The sequence below is a fragment of the Ricinus communis genome, chromosome 6, assembly GCF_019578655.1.
Source record: "Ricinus communis isolate WT05 ecotype wild-type chromosome 6, ASM1957865v1, whole genome shotgun sequence".
Taxonomy (NCBI): Eukaryota; Viridiplantae; Streptophyta; class Magnoliopsida; order Malpighiales; family Euphorbiaceae; genus Ricinus; species Ricinus communis.
In genome coordinates, this window is record NC_063261.1 from 19,668,384 (window position 1) to 19,683,141 (window position 14,758).

Genomic DNA, 14,758 nt, shown 5'->3' on the forward strand with positions numbered 1-14,758 from the left:
GTGCTTCTAGACTTGGCATATGTAAAAATTCTGATTATTAAATTTTTTAATAATTCATATTGAATTTACAAATTTACTTTTAGAAATAGATAATATTTTTCAGCGTTTATTATATTTATTTTATTAAAATTTAATAGATCATAGTTTATACAACAAATATTTATTTCTATCACTCGATAAAATATTAGCAAATAGTGAACAACTCAAAAATTTTCCAATTCTTATAAATAAGAATAAGACTACACTTCCCAATTGGTTTTGTTGACATATATTATTGTAATAAATATACCACTCATCAAATTCTTTGAAACAAATGATGAAACTTTCCTTCATGCTGAGCACTCAACAATTAGGGTAAATTATTTTATTGATTAATATTCAATTGGTATCAATATTTCAATTATTTTCTTTCTAGTACTAATACTTTTATTTTTTTTATTTAATTTAGAGTGCCTAACACTTTTTCAGTATATTTTTACTGATATAGTCGGTAGAAATCATAAATTCTTAATTGATTTTTCGTATTAGTAATATGAACTCATTATCAACTTATTCTATTAAACATATGGAATCTATCTCTAAATGCGTATTTTGAAAAAAATTTAAAAAGATGAATTTTTAAATGAATCACATATGCTTAGTATGATAAGTTATTAGTGTGTTGATATTACTAATATGGTGAATCAATTAAAAAATTTCATATTCAATTGCCACATCAATAAAAAATAGACCAAAAAGTGTTGGATACCCTATATTGAAATAGAAAATAAAAGTACTGGTATCAAAAAGAAAGAAATTGAAATATTGGTACCAATTGAATATTAAGTCTAAAGATTTAGCACCGACGGAGCATTTATCCCCCAACAATTGCTAGAAACTCTGCAAAATTCTGGATCAACCAGACATTGCCCGAGAGAGAGTTTCTATCGACCAAAAGTTAAGACAAATGAGGTGAAAAAGTTTCTCTTTACATTGACATTTGTTTCATATTTCATGTAAAAATATTTACACATTTCTAAATGTTAGTTCCATTGCAGATATGTGGAACAGTCCATAAGGTGTCACAATGACAAGAATGATGATAGTAACATCACAAATTTAGTCCATTTGCACTTGATCTCTAATCCACTTTGTTGCTACCCATTTTTCGCCTTCAATAACGGGGCAGCTTCCGTGAAGAGATGTCTGCAAAAAAAAATGTTAAAACACACCATCAACCAGCTCTATTACCTACAAATGTCGGTATAATTATATGCCTACCAGCCTTCAGTCGTTAGCAAAAGAAGACAAGAACATTTTTGCAATTCATAACAACTGTTAAGCTACATATTACATTGCTCTGGGTGTTGAATATAAAATATCCTTTCACTTTCCACCAACTCTTTCACAAACAAATGAGTCTTCAAGCAACCAGAAAACATTTACTTTGAGCATATTAGTCAACTTTTAGTAGTTGTATTGAATATTTATATTTCTAAAAATCAGATCCCATGCTCAATGTTTTTGCATCATTTCTACCCAATACCTCCTACTCTAATGTTCTGCAAATACATTATTTTTAATTTTTAAGCAGTCAACAGACAACAAAAGAGATGTATGGTTGCATATGAGCATTGAAAGAGGCCTACCTGATCAATTGTACCATTTGGAAGCAGTGAGTAAAACAGAATCCCATCACCTTGCCGAGGTTTCACTTTTAAACCAGCGCATTTTTTATAATCATAGACTGAACTTATTTTTACGCCATTCTACAATAACAGAGTAACAATGAGCAGGCAAAGTAATTGCATGGCCATCATAGCACATTGAAAAGAAAATGCAATGTCTTTATATACCTCAAAAGGAAACATGGTTTCTCCACCTTTTTCTACATCAGACAAATACAACAGGAAAGAAGCAACCTGCATCGTAGATAATCAAAACCATAATTTTTAAGCAAAACAGCTGGAATCTGATTCTTTAGAAAATATGGTTAGGGGGACTGCAGACGAAGTCGGAAGATCATTTTCATACAATAATAAATAATAAAATGGAAGAACAGCAATATCTGAGATTCTAAATCTCTCATTTCACTTGCTGGACAAATAATTTTGGCTGCCATCTGTATATCATGCTCAAATAGCATCTATAAGCAATCTGTAGAATACAAGTGCTGGTAAGTAATTCAGAACAATAGAAACAGCTTTATGTGAGTTTGGACATTACATTGAACAAGTGAAACAATAAAACGACATGGAGAGAAAACTATGCCGCATAAGAGCAGTCTGCTTAAGATACTGAACTACCAATAAACTACAAACTGTCAATGCTCATGGACAATGTTTTGCAATATCCAAAGAAATGGATTACATTTGGTCAGGAGCCTCAAACAATCATTTTTTAATTTCTTGTAACCAGGCATACTACAAGGAAACCAGAAAAGGCATTCATGCTATTATGTTATGAGTCGGCAGTTTAATACACCAGCTCAGCGGACAAGTGGAAAACTAATTTCTTTTGCCGACACTTACAGAAGACGTTTTCCAAAGAAGTTAATGGTTAATTAGTGGCAGTAACCACTATCTTTATGTTTTAATTCCATGTATTTTTCTTCAGTTACTTTCTTATTTATTTCCTTCAGTTACTTATCTTTTAATGTTGTCAGTTTTATCTTTTAGAATTCTATTGGCTGTGTATTTACGGAAAGATTATTGAAAGAAGAGGCAAGAAATATTTTATCCTAAGCTTGGCTTTGAGATTGTTTGCTCTCTCACTAATTGAGCTTTCTTTTTTCTTTATTTGTAAGTCTATGTTATTATCAAAATAGGTAGATTTAAGAAGAACAAAGGGAAGAACCCAGTCCTTCCCAGAAATGAAGGGTTCGATCCTTCCCTTGGTCCCATAACACGTTCGGGATCCCAGGCTTCTACCATATTATTTCCTTGATCAAACTATCCACGGCCATCAGTCAGTGCACTTCTACCATACTAGTTTTCCGCTTCAACTGGAAAATATGATATACAAGATAGAAATAAAGGAAAGCACCATTATATTTATTCCTTGGCAAGATAATTTCTTTATGACTATGAGATGGATCTATACCTCTTAATGTAAGTTCTCTTACTAATACTACTTAGTGATTAGCAGACAGTCAAAGTATATCTTAATACTCATAAGAGCTAACCAGAACATTTTTCTTAGCCAGAAAGATATTTTAGGATATCAGTATAGAATAAAATCAAAAAATACATGCATTCAGAAGTCAGAGAGTGTTGGATAACAAAACATTCAAGAACTGAGGAAGATGCTTCACACGTACCCTTTGACTCATCTGTGGACCATATTCTGCTGGATTGAATGAATCATAATGCGAATCATACTTCTGCCCAATTTCATAACGCAATATATTGAATGCCTGCAATTGAGAGATGCACATTCAGTCTGGAACTAATTCAGAAATGATCTGTGATAAAGGATTAGCTAATTTCAATTTTTAGATGCAAGTGGCAGCAATTAAAGTTTGAGAAATTTATTAGCCAAAAATAAAGATGAATCATACTGATGAAAGATAAATGATGTTTCCTGACAGTGATCCTTCCAAAATTGCTCCAACCAGATCATGAAGGAATATGAGGTTGCACAAGTTCATGCATTTTGCAAGCATTAGAGAACATGGAAAGAAAACATGAAAGCTGGAACATGTGTTTTTAGAGTATAGCCAATGGGGAGAGGTGCAGCTTCTGAGTCAGGGTCAATGAACTTTTTAAGTAAAAAAAATCACTATACAAAATGCAACATCAGACGCGGCACAGAAGAAGGCTCAGAGAGATTAGGAAAAGGAGCTCATCTCAAAGACATATAATCATCATCAAGGGGCATTTTCTCTGGTACAGACTTTTGATTTTACCACCAATCCTTATTCTTTTTTCTGTTATTAAATATTTAGCCTTTAATTAACCTATAAAAATCAACCTACAGTCCTCATGGATCACTTAGTGTTGCATTTATACTATCTACGGTGTCCCATTTTTTTATAGTAAATTAAAATACGCATCTGCCGTCTAAAATAGCTAAATGTAAAAATGTTTGCTGAATACCAACTCTTTATTCCAAAAGCAGAAATGTCCAAAGAGTCAGACCAGCAAAATCGGCAGAAGCTAAGTATCTACTACTCTATTGCAGAATTATCATAGTAATACATGATAGCTTAGATCGTTTCTTCACTGCACAAAGTATATCACGATTTAAGCATCAAATCAATAAACATAAGGAACTCCAGGAAATGGTAAGCTTTTATTGCTAATCTACCTCATCAAAAGAAAAAAGAAATTGATACATCTCAGCAAGTTAAAGTAGCATTACAAAGTGATTTATCTTTCATATTTGACTGCAAACCTGATTGAAAAATATAGGTTTCAAAAGAAAAAAGGAGGATGGTAAAAGTAGAAGATACCTCCCCATGGGACCTTGGGATCATTGTAGCTCTTGCGATTTTGTGCTCAATAAAGTCCAAGGTTCCAGTTCCATCTTCTGATGCACTAAGAAATGTACCTGAACTGTTTCCAAGAGTCACAATGACAAGGAGATGAGAGCTCCTCTAATATGACGTTAGAAGATCCTATTATTGTGCACAAAATTAGAAATAGTAAAAAGAGAAAAAGAGAGAGAGAGAGAGAGAGAGAGAGAGAGAGAGAGATACCTTGTTCTGGTCCCCTTAGTGCTCTCAGCAGTTTCTCCCTTTCGCAAAGCCAGGCCAGATGGTTTTAGGCGCAACTTTGCCATTTCAATTATATTTTTGCACTGTTCTGGGGTTGCAAAGTCTGGAAAATAAACAGCTCTTGGTTTCCAGCTTAAAACCTGAAACCCAAAATCAGAAACCAACATTACAACTAAAATAAGTCACAAAAAGAATTACTACTTTGGCATAAAACATCATATCCTATTCATTTCCATTATCTTTAACAGAAGAAGCTACTTCATTAGAGAACTGAGACTGTTACTTATTAGCAATTTGATACATCAATTTTGTTTGATCAATTATTTCCAGCATCTTCCTACAGACCCCACCATTTGGGATTGCATATAATTCAATTTATTTTCTCTTCTTGTTCTCAGTCACTACATTCATTAAACATGTATAATTATCATTTTCCAATCTTACAACAAACAAGACAACAACTGAAAAATATCAGAATTACACATCAAATCAGTGAAAAATTAACTTTCTGGTCCAATACCACACCATAAATTACTCTTAACTCATACAAAAAAAAAGAAACTAAATCCCAAAGTTGTCAGCTTTATTTTTCAATAAAGTTCCTCTTAATACTTTTAACCTAAGTCTCAAACAACACATTAAAAAATATCACACCTAATTTTCGCCAAACAAAAATTAAAACCATTACACGTTCAAAAATCAAATCTTTAAAATACACACCTGAAATGGAATTGATTCAATATAAGATTCTCCAGTAACGCCACGTGGCATAGCCTGATGCTTCTCTTCATCCGTAACTTCAAGCATTCTCAATCTTGGTTTAATAACAGGCACATCCTATAAACTCCCCCACCCCGCCCAAAAAAAAAAGAAAACCAGTAGAAAACCAAAGTCAAAAACGAAATCACCATCAAATCTTTAATATGTAGAATATATACAAATCTCACCTGAGAGATTAAAGTGGAAGCGTAGAATCCGGCGACGAAAAAGACAGAGCATACAAGTATAACAGCTGGTAACCCTAACTTCTTCTTCTTCAAACGCTTCGTTTTGGTTTTCATTTACTTTGATTTTGATTTCTCTGGTTTGGTTCTTCAAATTAACGAATTTAAAGAAATGCAAATTTTTAGAACTGCTGTTTGATTATTTTTGGGATTTAAAGAAAGTCAGATTCTTAGTTTGTTAATTTATTGTGATAATAACTCGGTTCAAAAATAAATTAAAAAAAAAACTATTATTTCAATTATTTTCTTTTTGTCATAAGAAATGGCAGAACGCGGTAATGGCGGGAGAGGGTTTTATTTATTTATTTATTTATTTTATTCTTCTAGTCCATATGCCCCAATTTTTAGGCTTTATAAAGAAAATCACTAAAATAATTACTTTTAATTTATTATTTATTATTTTTTATGTTTATTCGTAATTATTTTCTTAAATGTTTAACCTCTAATTACTAATTTATCTATTGGCAAGACAGTAATATTTCTGTTATATTTATGAGTTTATGAATCATTTTTATAAAATTGTATCATTTGAAGAATTAAAGAACAAAATTAAACAACATCAACTAATTATATATGATAATGTTTACAAATTTTATACTAAATTATAAATATTATAAATATTTTTAAAATTAATTTAATGCTTCAAAAATAATTCTATACACGAAAATAGACTGCATTAATGTCATATATTTATAATTTTCATACTGAATCTCTCTATTGTTTAGAGACATCGTAAATAATTAAATTTTTTTAATAAATGTAAATTTAAGAATTCAAACGTCTTAATTTTGATTAGAAAATGCCTCAAAATCTAACCAATACCCCACTAAACTAACAACGCATTATAGTGCAATGTTATATTTTTATTTTTAGAAAATTTCATTAAATTATTATATGGTTTAATATATTTTTATTTTAGAGTATGTAATTTAAATTTTTGTATAATTTAATTATTATCTGCTAAAAATTATATTCAAAAGACAAAAAACTAACAAAAAGTAAATTATAAATTTTGAAATTAAAATACATTAGATCACCATATAGTTTAACAAAATTCTCTTCTTCTTTTTTTCTTAAAGGAATGTAAAGATCAAGTGGAGGAAAGTTTTAATTTGCAAAAGTTAAGGTAGACCACAATTATTCTTATACTCAGTACATAAAACAGTACCACTACCACCTTTTAAAAAAGGAGAATTTGATCCATTGATTGCCCAATCTGAAAAAGAAAAAGAAGAAGAAGAAGAAGCTTTTATTCATGTCTTTACAATATTGTGTTACCCTGTCTATCACAGTAATGTGATTAAAAAGAGTTTTTTTTTTAAAAGAAAAAAGAAAAAGAAAAGCATAGGGTTCTATGTTCTAAGTTCTAACCCTATCTCTTCTTCTCTTTTTCAGCCTTATAAACATGTACTTGACTGTACGGACTAAATAAAAAGGAACAGAATATGCTTTGATAGATACAATATTTTGTTATTTGGACTATGTACCCTAATAATAGAACATTTGTTACATAATGTAGGAGACTTTATCTTTTAATATTTTCTTCCAAGGAAATTCTTATTAACTTCCATTAATTAATAAGTTTGCCATGCAAATACATATTCTAATGCATATTGCACTGAAAATCTCCCAATCCTGATCAGGGTTCAGCTGTACTATTGAGATAATTGAGCTTGACAACTTCATATATTCATTCATTTTATTTGTTTAGCATGTATCAGTTCTGGAGTAACTTGACAAGTTCAGGTGAAATATTGCCTTCAATTATTCGATAAATAACGAGTATTTTGAATGAGGTAACGAAAAAGTAATTGATATTGAATTTTATGATTAATTTTTATATATTTATAGAGCAGGGTTATTCTATCAAATTTTAGGTTTACTTTGAACTTAATTTGAAGTATTAATGAAAACGAGACACGTATATTTCTGACTATGTTCATGCTAAGCCTATGAGGAAGTGCAAAAGAAGAAGAAGAAAGTGTTAGCTTTGGAAGTGATTAAGGGAAGGAAGACATTAATGCCAATGACAGTCACAAATCACAAACAAAGACCACTCTTTTACAAAGAAATCTAAGGTGCTTGATCTTTAGATATCAGAATATTATAACAAGGGCATCAAATCTATGAACCATTAATTTTCTTTAACTATTTATGGAGGGTTTAGAACCACAGATTTAAGATATTGCTAGCACCCATTATTTCTATCTGTTGTTAAGAAAAAAAATGGAAAAGAAATAAGAAGGTTTTGGCTGTCCACTTTTGCTTCAATTGTCCAATGCTTGTGTACTTTTTTCCATCATCTTCACATCTGTACAAATCAGAACTTATTCTCCTCTTCTGATGTGACTCAATTAACGACAAAATTCTTTCTTTTTGAAAAAAAAGAGACGATATGTTCATAAACACCAGTCACTACTATAAATTCATGCATAGAGAACAGGAAGAACCTCTCAAGCTTGCAAGAACATCAGCTTTTAGATTTCGTGCAAACCCTTTTGCCTTTGTCAGCATTTGCCTGCTTTTTGTACTTCTGCCATGGTTAAGGCTGGGATTGCAAGAACAAGGATGTTTATTCTTAGGTAATGTACTTGGTGTCTTAAGTTAAATACTGGCTGTTTTATTTTCGATTATCAACATATAACTGTATTATTTACATATTATTCTTTTAATTTAAATAATCATGCTAGTTCATGTTTGTTTAATGCCAGTTTGCTGTCATTCCACCCTTCACTTTACACCTTTTACCACTTGGCATCCTGACATTTTCTTTCTTTTTCTTTTTCACCATCTAGATGTTTGAACAGGCTTTTCTTTTTTCCTTTTAACAATCCAACGGTGAACTGCTGCTGCGATATTAAAAAGGCCAGTTTTAAATATGTAAATTTTAGGTGCATGCATATACGCATTAGCCCGTTTATTTTTCCATTAGAGATCAAACTTCAGTGCAATCGTGAAAGCGGTGATCTTTATAGAAAGTAAGAAATACTTTTTTGCTAAAAGCCGATCCTTCCACAGCCATATTCTTTGGTTCTAGCGATTCAAAGTCAAAAATGTTCACAGTTCTTCTGTAAGAATATGCTTCATTAATCCTCAAATTATTGATGTTTGGGTACTATCAGAACCTATTTTTCAAGTGGAAGTAATTTTCAAATTCCAACTTTTGCTTGACAATTCTGTCACGTGTGTATGTGTTTGTGTATATATATATATATATTCTTCCACTGTAAAGCTTTACTTGATTTGACAAAGAACTTATTCATCTAAAGCATTATAAAACAAGACTCGACACTAATATGAACACCGTATCTCAACAGTAATATTATTATTTGCCTGAATGCCAGGGAAGCAAAGCAAGTCCAGGGCCATTTTAGTAGTTATCGAGCTGCAGGATACGATCATAACCACCACCATAATCAGCAGCAGCAGCAGCAGCAAAATGAACAACATCAAGAGTCAGGAAACCTGAGCCATGAAGGAAAGATGAACTACAATTCGTCATGCTGGGTACCTCATCCTCGCACAGGGATATATGTCCCCAAAGGGCATGAAAGGGTTATGGACGATGTCCCAGAAGGTGCAGCTTCTTTTAATCAGACATATTGGCTGAGGACTGTTGATGGCGTTGAGAGGCCGGACCCTGATGTTCCTTCTGATCATTATTTGTCTTTTAATTTGTATTAAATTAAAAATTAACTTACTTTAAATACTGCCTAAATTATTAGAATAATTATGTTAGTATAAGTTAATCACATGCAATATATGTATGCTTGAGAGACTATATACTATTTGTAGGGAAAGAAACTATCATAATCCTATAACCCTTAAAGCTTTTTGTGTCCTTTCATGGCTAAGAAAAGTGCAGGAAAATATGAGTTCTAAGTGTATAAAACTCTTTATCCTTCATCTATGGTATAATTACACCTAATTACACGATTTTTAATATTTTTATGTGTTGAAAGACTAGAAGACTTTCAGTCTTTATATACTACATACTTTATAACTTAAAATCATTACTGATTTAGTTATCAGAATAAATGGCCGGATAACCCGGTCCAACTATTTCTAACCATTATTTCAAATATACCAAAACTCATATTGGACTTGAAAAGCTTATTAATAGCTTATTCTTTAACTAAGTTATCAATAATTATAATTAAAATTCATAATGGTAGGTCATTCAGAAATTGTTTTTCACTTTTGGGTAGGAAAACATTTGTCTTGTATTATACAAAATCATACAAATTCAAATATCTAAGTCGTTAAGCAATTTTGAGCATTAAAAAGAAATAAGAAGCTAAATAAATTTTAAATTTAGGTTATGGTTTGTAGCTTATGTATTGTTAAACAAAATTCAAAGAGAAGCATTAATTGTCAAAAGTCATTGATTTAACATGAAATTAGATTATATAATAAAAATGTGTTCTATATACCTTATTCTTGGCTGTTTGCCGCGTTTCCAATTAAAATAAAAAATTAGACTTGAATTTAAGAATTAAGTCATCCTTTTTTATTGAACCGATAAATTTTTTTTTTTTGATAAATATAAAAAAATAATTAATTATAAATGAAAAATAAAAAATAAAAAATAAAAAGTAAAAAAATAAGTTTCAATGGGTAAGACACCCAAACCAATTCACTCAAATAATGCATTCGTGGCATCAAAGTAATGTTGTTGGCGTGTAAAAATCAATTTAACATAGCCAACAAAATGACATAAAGATATACTCCACCATATCGTGTCCGTCACAAAGACACAAATTATGCTTCAAATGAAATTCGAAAACTATATCCGGATTCCAAATTTAATCAAAGAAAAATATATATATTTAGAAACTATTTTTTAATTTTAAATCTAGTTTATAATTTTTATTATATTTAATACTTTTTAAAATATAATTTTATCCAACACATCCATATATATATATATATATATATATATATATATATATATATATATATATTTTAAAAATTCTTATAAAATAAAATTTATATATTTATTAATTAAAAATTATATAAATTATAAAAATAAAATTTAAATATTATTATATTAAATTAAAAATTAAAGTGTTAAAATTATTAAATAATTAAAATATATGTGTTTTACAACAACAATTAATAAAAATATATTTCATTTGTCATATTCAAATATTACTATTAGCTTAATAATATATATTTTTTAATTTTTTATAATATGCACATTTAGGCTGCTTCTCATTCTTATATAAAATAAAAATATTTTTTTAGTCACAAAAACAAATTTATTAATTAACTTATTTCTTATATAAAGACTAATTGATGTCATAATTATATAAATTAATCCATATTGAGAGCTTTTTAATTTATTATTTAGATAAATTATTTCTTTTACATTTCACGAGTTTACAATAATCAATAATTATAAATAGAAAATTAGTTATTCAATATTTATTCTTTTTTATAAGAAATTAGTACTATAATTAAATACAATTACTTAATACATTTAATCAATTTTTAAATTGTACTAAGTAATACAAGCAAATATCTTTATAATTATTACAATCTATATATTTAAATATCAAATATATAAATATTTCAATTTATAAAAGTGAATATATGAATTTATAAACGACCTAAGTTACCACTTATGAGTTTAATAAGCCAATTTATTCTTATTTAATCCTAAATTATCTGCTAAATAAATCTCAATAAATAAATTAAAGCGATTTTTTATTTAGGCAAAACTCCAAAACAGAAGAATAATAAAAGAGCAGCTTGAGACATTTATAGTCTTATCCGTAACGACCGAACAAGTGGAGCAATAAAAAGACAACAACGTAAAAAATTTCAAAATAAAGTCAAAATTCAAAAATTAATATTAATTTTTCCAACCCGTTCGTCACGGAAATTTAAATAATTCTTTTTTTATTTTTATTTTTTATGATCAGCATCATCGGTCATCATATTTAATAATATCTATCCAAATTCCCAGAATTCACTTTCCCTTTTCCTTTCTCACACAAAAACAAACAAACAAGAAAAAAAACGGAATCGATTTGTCTTTCGTTTTCATTACCTCTGCGTCTGTTACAATCTCAATTACCTTCCCGCGTTTCTTCTCCGCAATTCCTCTCTTAATTTCCTCCTTTTCTTTATTTGTTTGTTTGGACCATTTTGTCCTTTTTAATTTCTTCATATAAATTCTTTTTCTTAAAAGAAATAAATAATAGATTGAGAGTTTCAAATTCAATTGCAGCGCTGTTGTTGTTGTTGTTGTGGTGTTGGTGGGTATAAATTAAAATAGTGCATGACGAGCGCATCGGAGTTATTTTATCAGAGAAGGTCGCGTGTAGGCCGAGCAGATCTAGAACTCGAATCTGACCGTAATTTTCACTTCAATTACACTCGGCGCCATCCTCATCATCATACTCATACTCATAGCCGTCATGATTTGGATGGCTGTGATCCTTCCCGGAGATCATCACCGCATGTTCGCCATCGCCTTTCCTCTCACTCTGTAAGTGCCTCAAAAATGTTCTTTTCCCATTTATTAATTTCATTTGAATCAATTTTTATTTTCTTTAAGGTTTAGAAGTAGAAGTATCTTGAACATTAGTGTTTTGTAAGGCTAAAAGATAAAAAGAAATTGGCACTGATTTTATTCAAAATTCCTTGATTTTCTCTACGCTGAAAGAATTGAATTATACTAAATATGAGAATTGACTAAATAAGAATTCAATTCAATATAATTAATTTCAGACAAATTTAATTGCACAATTGAGATGAAATTTAAAAAATTTGGCCAACAATGAGTAGCTTTCTGATTGTCAATTTTGTTTTTCTATGTAAGGCAACTAAGGCAGTAATGGTGCAGGAACTGTAGTAGCTAAGCTACACTAACTTGTAAACATCATAATTCTGGAGAAATTAGAATTGGTTGTGGCATCAAATATGGGACTTCGTTTACGGGTAGTTTTCATGGTTTATTCTTTCAACTCAAGTAAATTTGTTTGTTTGTATGTACTTGTGATTTGTGATCAAAGACCATAAAGTTTTAAAGGGGATCACATGTGACTTGCCTCGATGGGTTGCTCTCTCTTTAAAAGATTGAAACTTTAGCCAACTATAATAAGTGTATTAAATGGTCCAAATTTGGATATATTGGTCTCTGCGCTCTTTTTTTGCAAATGTGCTATGTGTTATTAGTATTTATGCAATCTCTAGTTCACCGATTTCTTAATTTAGTAATCTTGGTTGGTTATTTGATATGTTGTTTCTGCTCATTCTTGTAATGCTTTTGGCTTTGTCAGGACCGTGCATCAGTTCGGCTTGATCAGGCTACCAGTCAACTTGCACCAGGAAACAGTATTAACACAGAAACTTTAAGCAGCACAAGCAGACCAAGAATGACTGGAAATGACAGGCTTCCTGGAGCTGTGCTACTTGCAAGGGCAAGACTTCTTGAAAGATTGAGAGGCGTTTCATTATCCGGAAACAGGTGATTTTGCTATTTGTTGTATTCCATATGTTTTAAGTATGTCTACAGGTTTATCATTATACATGGCTAGCATGAACTTATAACTTAATTACTAACTATAGCTACTTTGACATTTTCAAAATGTCAATGCGACCACCATGGTGCTATTTTTAATTTTCCCATAGTGGCTCTACTTGATGGAGTTGAGTCTAATAAATCCTTTCAGAGCCATACAGCTCTGCCCAGTTACCAGTCAAAAACAAAAGGAGTAGAAAGATACAGACCTAACACTTCTTAGGATCCTAGTATCCTATTGCTAGGTGTAATCTGTATGGGAGGGAGTAAAAATTTATTGGCCAAGGTTGTCTTGTATTTTTGTTGATTTGATAATAATTTAAATGACATTTGACATAAGTGCTGATGTCGTAAATGTAAGATGTTGATCACCACTGCTTATGCTATTGTGTTGCTATTATCACTGCAAGTGCATAATCAGTGCTTGCTCTTATATTTGTTTCTGTCTCTTCCTATTGATACTCATTATTTATTTCATAATTTACATGATTCAGCAGAGATGCTTGTGCTTTATCCATTCCTGTCAGCTATTACTGGTTTTAAAGTAATCCTGAAATCCTTGGTTTTGGGTTGTGTGCTGGGTGTTGATATTTTCATTTTGGCTTAATCAGGCGAAGTAGCAGAGCATCCTTTGGTATTTATGACAGGGAGTTCACATTTGGTGATGACTTGAGGATTGTTGACACGGGGGACTGGAGAACTGACATTGCTCCAGGCAGGTCTTCCAGAGGAACCTCTTTTACGGAGTCAATTTACACAACAGAAAGACTTCAACTGGCAGAGGAATCATACAAGAAGAAACCACCTGGTCTAACTCCAGAAGATCTTGAATGTTTGCAGTTGGAAATCTTTAGCAGCTGGGAAAAGGGTGTTGAAGGGATTGTTTCTCAGGCCTCATGGGATTGTAGTATATGTCTTGAAAGTTTCAAGGATGGAGATAAGCTTATTTGCTTACCATGTAACCATAGGTTCCACTCTTCCTGCCTGGATCCCTGGGTTCGAACTTGTGGTGACTGTCCATATTGTCGAAGAGATATAGCTGTAAGTAGTCGCAGTTCATAAAGCGTAAATAGGTGTCTTTCTGAATGAGCTTTTCTTCTCTTTTTGTGGAACTTCTGTTACATAGTGGTTTGTAATTTTGGTGCCCACAATGTACCAGATCACAAAACTTGCCTCTTTTTGTCTACGTTTTTGCATCTAAGTTCAGTTGATTTATGCCATCAGGCGAATCACATGACTAACGGATGTTAATGTTTGTTATTATTATTATTGAAAAATTCCTGTCAAAGCCAGAGTTCATGATATCCATTATGCAGAATCCTATTTATAACAGAAGCAAAGCACAATTTCCAGCAATGCTGCTGTATACCCTCTCTTTCGGAAACTCCCCCGTAAGCCCCAGAAGCAATGCTGAATTTTCATGCAATTGAGATGAATATCTTTTGCACCATCTTCTTGCAGCATATCTTTTCTGCATCTGCGTATTCTTATATTTTATCGAACACCTTTTGCGTGGTGTTAAAATAG

At 30.9% G+C, this 14,758-nt stretch overlaps 3 protein-coding genes and 1 long non-coding RNA gene across 4 annotated transcripts; 3 read left to right on the forward strand and 1 right to left on the reverse strand.

Moving 5' to 3' along the window:
* Positions 1–796: 796 nt before the first annotated feature.
* LOC8272247 (probable prolyl 4-hydroxylase 9) lies at positions 797–5,947 on the reverse strand. Its single transcript, XM_002527440.4, has 8 exons — positions 5,644–5,947; positions 5,417–5,533; positions 4,679–4,836; positions 4,433–4,535; positions 3,299–3,394; positions 1,836–1,901; positions 1,629–1,748; positions 797–1,185 (listed from the first exon to the last, which is right to left on the reverse strand). Exons 1-8 carry the CDS (start codon positions 5,755–5,757, stop codon positions 1,099–1,101), a joined length of 861 nt encoding a protein of 286 aa, XP_002527486.1. The 5' UTR covers positions 5,758–5,947; the 3' UTR covers positions 797–1,098.
* LOC112536199 lies at positions 5,576–7,238 on the forward strand. The gene is made up of 2 exons (XR_003080252.2): positions 5,576–5,711; positions 7,096–7,238. It is a non-coding gene; the product is annotated as an uncharacterized LOC112536199 (long non-coding RNA).
* An 850-nt stretch (positions 7,239–8,088) lies between these two features.
* LOC8272246 lies at positions 8,089–9,645 on the forward strand. The gene is made up of 2 exons (XM_002527439.4): positions 8,089–8,282; positions 9,045–9,645. The coding sequence occupies exons 1-2, from the start codon at positions 8,239–8,241 to the stop codon at positions 9,382–9,384; spliced, it is 384 nt and encodes a 127-aa protein (XP_002527485.2). The 5' UTR covers positions 8,089–8,238; the 3' UTR covers positions 9,385–9,645.
* Positions 9,646–11,649: 2,004 nt separating this feature from the next.
* On the forward strand, positions 11,650–14,519 carry LOC8272245 (probable E3 ubiquitin-protein ligase RHY1A). The gene is made up of 3 exons (XM_002527438.4): positions 11,650–12,196; positions 12,990–13,177; positions 13,843–14,519. Exons 1-3 carry the CDS (start codon positions 11,987–11,989, stop codon positions 14,291–14,293), a joined length of 849 nt encoding a protein of 282 aa, XP_002527484.2. The 5' UTR covers positions 11,650–11,986; the 3' UTR covers positions 14,294–14,519.
* Positions 14,520–14,758: the final 239 nt, after the last annotated feature.